Consider the following 8,242-nt stretch of genomic DNA (forward strand, 5'->3'; position numbering starts at 1 on the left):
GCAAGACTGATAGGTCAGCAAATGGAATTAATGGGAAAGAAAGTGAGGCAACTCATGAACATCAGGAATATTGTTGTGAATTACGAAGGTGAACAACGTGTACTGTATACATGCCCCGTCTCCCGACACGCGGCCCCCGTCTCCCGACACGGTGTCCCCTATCTTTAAGTCCTTCCAGTTTGGATAAAAGGTCACAGACCTGAAACATTCACTCCGTTTCCCTCTCCACAGAAGCTGTTTGACCTGCTGAGAGTTTCCAACATTTTCTGTTTTGAGGTCGGATTTCCAGCATCTGCAGTATCTTGTTTCAGGGTCAGAGTGGATCAGTTTTCTCTGACTTATCGTTCCCTGTTCAAAGGTGAAGAAGGAGCTTTTAAATAATGAGACAATAACTGTCCCCCTGTTCGATATGAAACTAAACTCACTGTTAATTCCTCCTCAGTAACAATTGTAAACACAAAGCTTCCAGCCGGGATTGAACCGGGGACTTTCTCATGTAAAGTAAAGGTGATAATCAGTGCACTAGGGAAATGAGTGTGAATCCCCCCCGGACAGAGGGGAACTGACCATCCATCTCTAGCTCTAATTCCCAAACAGAAAATGCTGCCAAGAATCAGCAAGTCAGGCTGAGTCTGTAGCCGCTCTCACCATTTGAAACCGTCATAATGCCCGGCTGATTGACGGCAAGTCCGGACCAATAGGAAGAGGGGGCGGAAACGGAGGACCGAGCGGGAGCGGCTGGTCCTCCAACCAATCGGAGTGAATGAGGGGCGGGTCCAGGCTGGGAGTGAAGCATGCGCAGTGTGAGTAATGGCGATGGAGAGACGCTTCTCGGACCCGTAATCGGTAAGGAAGGGAATAGTTGGGCGGAGGGAGCGGTCGATTGGGCGGGTGGGTGGAGCGGATTGAGAAACTTGTTGTGCAATCAGGAAACCCCAAAATTGAGCTTTGCGGTCGCCCGCTTGCACGGAGCGGGGGCCGCAACCCCCATAAATCGGGCCCAGTTATCGGCCGCCATCTTTATTGGGGTCAATATGCAGCAGGGCGCATGCGGGGACGCCATCTTTGTAGGGGGCAAGGTTTTGAATGACTGGGAGGAGCTTGTTTCCCATTGTTCAGAATGGAGACAATTTGTCCATCAAGTTGCAATACCCTTTGAGTCCCAATGTCTTATTGCTGAGGCAGAGCGGCGACAGGGAAAGAAGGAAAAGGAAGCAAATTCTGCTTCCCGAATTCTGCTACCTCGTGCCACGTCCTGCCCCCTATGTCCAAAGATCTGTGGGTCTTTTCAGTCCTATGAAGACCCAGGGCAGAAACCTGCGCCCCTGAGGAGACGTCATCCTGCCTTTGTGTTTCTGTGGGTTCTCTCTAACTCTCTTTTTCCTGTTTTAAATCAATTTCACAGGGGATTAGAAGGGGAAGATTTGCAGTCGGAAAACTCAAACCAAACATCACAACAGGATCTGATAGAATCGCCCAATTTATCGAGATCTGAATATCATCGGTTTATGGACATGGAAGGAAAAAGCACCGTTCACAGTGGGGAGAAACCGTACACATGTTCTGTGTGTGGACGAGGCTTCAGCCGATCATCAGACCCATCAAAACATAAATGCAGTCAAAATGGGGAGAAGCCATGGAAATGTGCAGATTGTAGGAAGGGATTCACTGATACAGTTCAGCTGGAAACTCAGCGGGACAGTCACACCAGGAAGAGGCTGTTCACCTGCTCAGATTGTGGGAAGAAATTTGTTAATTCATCCAACCTGCTTACACACCAACGAGTTCACACTGGGGAGAGACCGTTCACCTGCCCTGAGTGTGGGAAGGGATTCATTAATTCATCCAATCTGCTGAGGCACCAGAGAGTTCACACGAGTGAGAGACCGTTCACTTGCTCCAAGTGTGGGAAAGGATTCACTCAGTCATCCAGCTTGGTGATGCACCAACGGGTTCACACTGGGGAAAAGCCGTTCACATGCTCCGAGTGTGGGAGGGGATTCACTGACTCATCCAACCTGCTGGCACACCAGCATGTTCACACTGACGAGAGACCGTTCAGGTGCTCTCACTGTGGGACTGGGTTCAGGTGAGCATCTGAACTCACCATACACCAGCACACTCACACTGGGAAGAGGCCATTCACCTGTACGGAGTGTGGGAAGGGATTCACTGATTCATCCACCTTGCTGAGGCACCAGCGAATTCACACTGGGGAGAGGCCGTTCACCTGCTCCGAGTGTGGGAAGGGATTCACTCAGTCATCCCACCTGCAGACACACAAGTGCACTCACACAGGGGAGAGGCACTTCACCTACACCACGTGTGGGAAGGGATTCACTCAGTCATCCCACCTGCTGACACACCAGCGAGTTCACACTGGGGAGAGGCCATTCACCTGCTGCAAGTGTGGGAAGGGATTCACTCAGTCTGCTAACCTGCTGAAACACCAGCGAGTTCACAAATAACTGCAGTGATTGGATTTTGCTGTTAATCACAACCAGACTGAGCCATGTTCATTCGGGCCTGTTTCTGCTGATGTTAATAAACACCAGCCCTGTCATCGTGGTTCTCACTCTGAATAAAAATTAAATTAATCAGTTTTGTGTTAAACACACTGTTTTGAGTCTCTTTAATATCTCAAACACACGTTAATTCCTTTGAAGGGCTCTCCCTCTCCTTCAAATCTGCCATCATCGCTCTCTCCTCAATAAAACCAACCCTTGACCCCAATGTCCTTGTAAACTACCTCTCCATTTCTTTCCACCCTTCCCTCTACCAAACCCTTGTCACCATCCAAATCCATGCCCATCAGACTTGGAACTCTATGTTTCAATCCGTGCAATAAGATTCCTGCCCCTGTCACAGTATCGAAACAGCTCTTCTCAAAGTCACATATTACATCTGATGTGAATGTGACAAAGGTAAACTCTCCCTCACAGTCCTTCTCGGCCTGTCCGCAGTCTTTGACACCATTGACCAAACCATCCTCCTCCAATGCCTCTCCACTGGTGCCCTGCTGGGTGGGACTGCAAGCTCCTGATTCCTTTCTTATCAATCTCATTGTAACCAGAGAATCACCTACAGGAGCTGTGATTACCTGAGTTACATTTTCACAGACTGACTCACCCGGTAAGTGATCAGATGTCACTGAACTTTGATATAAAAATGTTCCATTTTCACTCTCAGAGTGACCGTATCTTACAGACCAAGCCCTTCTTTCCAGATTAGCCCTTCTGGATAAGATCAACAGAGAAGCGTGAAGACGTTCCAGTTCACAACCCAAACTCATAGAGGTAAAAAATGTTTGCTAATTCATGTTAAAAAATAGAGCATAGCAGAACAATTTTGTGTTAATGTATGACAGACTTTACCGAAAAAGATTAATTACTGAACATTGGCCAACAGCTCCATTCTTGCAGGATGGAGATGGTAGGAGTTGGATATTAATCATTCTTATTTTGCAATCCCTATGTTAGCAGAAAATCACTAATTTATACAGACTCGCTCACACAGTCAGTGATCAGAACTCACTGGACTGTGACAAGCTGTGTTTACCTGAGTTATATTTATACAGGCTCACTCACTCAGTAAGCGATCAGGTCTCACTGAACTATGACGCAATCATATTCTAATCACTCTCACACAGACTGTATCTTGCAGGCCAAGTTATTCTACCCTCATCAGCCCTTCTGCACAAGATTGACACACAACAAGATCACAGTGCTACAAACATTTGGAACTTCTTGTTAGAATGTAAACTGGGAGAACAATGGTCTATTGGTCTCTTACAGACATAGAGATAGAGATTGACAGTCAGGATTAACCAACAATTTTTACCACATCACACAATTGGTATGACGCAGAAGGAGGCCATTTGGTCCATCGTGTTTGCACTGGCTCTCCCAAAGAGCAACTCACCTAGTCCCATTCTCCCACCTTACCCTTTACGTCCTCCCGTTTCTGATAACAGTCTAATTCCTTCCTGAAAGCTTCAGTTGAACCTGCCTCCGCCACACTCTCAACCTGTGCATTCCAAAATTTAATTGCAATGCTGCATAAGAAGTTTCTCCACATATCGCTTTTGCTTCTTTGAATAACTTCTTTAAATCTGTGCCCTCTCGTTCTTGATCCTTTCACGAGTCAGAACAGTTTCTTCCTATAGACTCTGTCCAGACGCCTCATGATTCTGAATGCCTCCATCAAATCTCCTCTGAGCATCTTTTCTCTCATGCCACCATGCTAACCTTTCCAATCTATCTTCATAACTCAAGTTTCTCAACTCTGGAACCATTCACGTAAATCTCTTCTATACTCTCTCCAATGCCTTCACATCCTTCCTAAAATTCAGTGTCGAGAACTGTAAGCAATAATCCAGCTGAGGTCTAACTAGTGTCTTATACAAGCTCAGCATAACCTCCTTGCTCTTGTACTCTGTGCCCCTATTCAAAAAATCCAGGAAACTGTATCACTTATTAACCATTCTCTCAACCTGCCCTGCCACAATGACTTAGGCACATATACACACAGGTCCCTCAGCTCCTGCACCCCCCTTTAGAGTTGTACCCCCTAATTTATACTGTCTTCCTGCCAAAACTTATCGTCTCACATTTCTCTGGATTGAACTTCAGCTGCCACCTCTCCACCCATTCCACCAGCTTGTCTATGAACTTTTGAAGTTCTACAATATCCTCCTCACAGTTTGTGATTTTTCTGAGTTTTGTATTATCCACAGATTTTGAAATGTTGCCTTTGCCCCAAGATCTAGGTCATTAATGTATGGCAGGAAAAGCAATGGTCCCATAACCATACCGCTGTGGAACTCCATTACAAACCTTCCTCCAGTGCAAAAAATATCCACTAACTGCTACTCTCTGTTTCCTGTTATGCAGCCAATTCCGTATCCATGTTTCTACTGTCCCTTTTGTAACCTGAGCTTTAACTTTTCTCACAAATCTTTTGTGCAGTACTTAAACAAACGCCTTTTGGAAGTCCATGTACACCATAGTGACAGCATTGCCCTCATGAACCTTCTCTGTTACCTCTTCAAGAAACTCCATCAAATTAGTTAAACATGATTTTCCTTTAAGAAATCCATGCTGGCTTTCCATAATCAACCTGCATTTGTCAATGTGATGATTAACTTTGTCCAGAATTATTGTTTCTAGGAGTTAACCTAATTGGTCTGTAGTCGCTGGGCATATCTTTACGCCCTTTTTTGATCAAGAGTGTAAAGTTTGCAATCTTTAGTCCTTGGGGTCTACCCTTGAGTCTACAGAAGACTGAAAAATTATGTCCAGTTCCTCCGCAATTTCAACTCACATCTTGCAGTATCCATGGATGCATCACATCTGGTCCTGGCGACTTAACAACTTTAAGTACAGATAGGATATTCAATACTTCTTCTTTCCCGCTTTTAAACCCATCTAGTGTCCGAATTACTTCACATTTTTACCATGGTCTGGGTAGCATCTTCCTCCTTGCTAAAGACAGGTGCAAAGTATTCATTTAATACCTCAGCTATATGTCTGCCCCCTTGTGTAAATTCCCTTTTTGCCCCATATCAACCCTGGTCTGAAGCTTTGGAGCTCGAACATGGTATTTATTATTCTTCAGCCCCTATGCTAACAGAAACCCTACCCTCAATTCCCCGGGTTCAGACAAAGATTAACTGAGACACTGTTTCTAATGGCGGCCGAAATTACCCACAATCCGGTGCGCCTCAGAAACCGCTCTATCTGGTGCTGGTTGTCCGGGTGAACGGCGCATGCTCGGAGTCTCCCGCTCTCTGCTTGAGGTTGGTGCCGGAGAGAAGCCGGAAGAAAGTGGAGAATGTTCATTGGTTCAGATTCGGCTCTGGGGCCGCCCTCGGGATTTGTAAACCCCGCCCCCCGACACTGACCTCTCACCTGACAGCTCCCAATGCCCGGCTGATTGATGGCAGCTGCGGGCCAATAGGAAGAGGGGTTGGGCCAGGATAGTCGAGTAGGAGAGGCTGGTCCTCCAACCAATCGGAGTGAATGAGGGGCGGTGCTGAGCCCGGCTCTCCCTCATTGGCTGAAACTCTGCCTCATTCTGAAAGCTAATTTCTCTCAAACTCCAGAAGAAAGCTGGACCTTTCTTTTTGTGACTTTAAACAGATGAAACCCTGTGGATGTGGAGTAGACATTTCAACATTTGTTACTGAAATGTGCGGACATGATGAAACAGTACACACACAATTCAAGGGCTGACTTCAGGGCATGAATGCAGACATGGAATGACACCATTAGAACAAGAAGGTTCCCTAGTTTCAATAAATGGTTTGGACAGTTTAGGGAGAAGGTTAATGCTGTTAATCATTCAGAACAATAGACGGAAATCAAGGCCTGTGAGAGAGGGGCCCACCGCAGACAGGTCGAGAAAGACCAGAATGGAAAGTTTACCTTTGTCACAGTCATATAGCTTTCAAAATAACTGTTCTGGAATTGTGCCGGGGCAGAAACCTGATTGGAGAGATTCAGACCTGGAGTTCAGAGAAAGATGGACATGGATTTGGGAGATTACAAAATGTTTAAGTATTTTTCAAAGGAAATTGAGGCAGGGAATGAGGCGGCAGCATGCAAAGATGCAGAAGTGAAGAGTTTGTTATTTTAACGACAGTGGTAATGATGGAAGATTTAAAGGAGAGCGGGACAGTACTTGAAAAGAGAGAACTGTTGTGAATGTCAGTAGGCATGGGGAGGTTGTTTGGTCAATAGTTTAGTGGGAATAGGGTCGATGGAGCAGGTTGTGCACAGAGAGAGCACTGAGAGGGCATAAGGGGAGACAGGAGAGAAACTCGTGAAAAATGTGTGTTCAGGGCTTGGGCAAGTGGGATCTTCAGACACAGTTTGTCCCGTTGGACCAGTGGAAGGGAGGGAAGCAGCAGAGGCAGCTGATCGGATTGTCTCAATCTTAGAAACAAAGAAGCTCCATGAGATCCTCACATTGTTGCTGGAGGTGAGGATGGAGGAGACAAGCGAGATGGAGAGCCCTTCAAAAGGAACAAACTTGTGTTAAAGATATTAAAAAGACTCAACACACTGTGTTTAACGCAAAGCTGATTTATTTGAATTTTATCCAGAATCTGTAACTGGGCTGGAGTTTATTAACATCAGCAGAAACACACTCCAATGAATATGCTTCAGACAACAATATCATTAGGAACTAAATCCAACCCAAGCAGTTACTTGTGAACTCGCTGGTGTCTCAGCAGGTGGGATGACCGAATGAATCCCTTCCCATACTCAAAACAGGTGAACGGCCACCCCTGACTTTGAACTCACTGGTGTTTCAGTAGGTTGGATGAATCAGCAAACCCCTTTTTACACATAGTGCTGGTAAACGGCCTCTCCCCAGTGTGAACTCACTGGTGTGTCTGCAGATGGGATGACTGAGTGAATCCCTTCCCACACTCAGAGCAGGTGAACAGCCTCTCTCCAATGTGAGTGCTTCAATGAATTTCCAGCTGGGATGTGTAACTGAATCCCTTCGCACAGTTCCCACATTTCCATGGATTCTCTCCAGTGTGACTGTGGCTGAGGTTCGACAGGTCATTTGTTCGGCTGCAGCCTCGTCCACACACAGAGCATGTATACGGTTTCTCCCCACTGTGAACAAGGCTTTTAACTTCCATGTTCAAAATTCGATGATATGTGGGTTACGATAAATTGGGCGACACCATCAGATCCTGTTGTGATGTTAGGTTTGAGATTCCGGACTGCAAGCCCTGTGAAAGTAGTTTAAAACAGGCCAAAGGGAGTGAGAGAGAATCCATAAAAACACAAAGGCAGGTTACGAAATTGAGCTGAATGAATCTGGTCATTTTTGGGACTGGCACGAGGAAAAAGTGACAATGAAAGCTTTCAGACACAATGGATTCATCAATGCCTATTAGGAAAGGGAACCCAACGACTGGACAGGGCCTATACAAAACTCCAAAATCTAGGGGAGGAAAGAGAGGGAGATGGGAGAGCCAGGGCGTGAAGGAGAGGGATGTTACACATCTGCAACTCTACCAGAGCTTTGGCAGAATCTCCCAAACCCGCAACCTCTACCAGCTAGAAGGACCAGAGTAGCAGGTGTCTGTGAACATAATCACCTCCAAGTCACACACGGTCCTGACTTGACTGACATTTAGTACTGGATGAACAGAAATTTCCTCCATTTAAATATTGGGAAGACTGAAGCCATTGTCTTCAGTCCCAGCTACAATCTCCAC

The 8,242-nt window shown here is 46.1% G+C and overlaps 1 protein-coding gene across 1 annotated transcript; it reads left to right on the plus strand.

Annotated features, from left to right (window-relative positions):
• The first annotated feature begins 782 nt into the window (after positions 1–782).
• On the plus strand, positions 783–2,733 carry LOC144698508 (uncharacterized). Its single transcript, XM_078570447.1, has 3 exons — positions 783–846; positions 1,406–1,989; positions 2,095–2,733. Exons 2-3 carry the CDS (start codon positions 1,509–1,511, stop codon positions 2,466–2,468), a joined length of 855 nt encoding a protein of 284 aa, XP_078426573.1. The 5' UTR covers positions 783–846; positions 1,406–1,508; the 3' UTR covers positions 2,469–2,733.
• The last annotated feature ends 5,509 nt before the right edge of the window (positions 2,734–8,242 follow it).

This window comes from Cetorhinus maximus, chromosome 23 (genome assembly GCF_964194155.1).
Source record: "Cetorhinus maximus chromosome 23, sCetMax3.hap1.1, whole genome shotgun sequence".
Lineage (NCBI taxonomy): Eukaryota > Metazoa > Chordata > Chondrichthyes > Lamniformes > Cetorhinidae > Cetorhinus > Cetorhinus maximus.

Excerpts from the sequence above, each read along its gene's own strand:
- LOC144698508 (XM_078570447.1), top strand. The coding sequence starts at position 1,509 with ATGGACATGGAAGGAAAAAGCACCGTTCACAGTGGGGAGAAACCGTAC. Across the intron at positions 1,990-2,094 it reads GCCGTTCACATGCTCCGAGT|CATCTGAACTCACCATACAC; the intron begins GTGGGAGGGGAT and ends GGTTCAGGTGAG.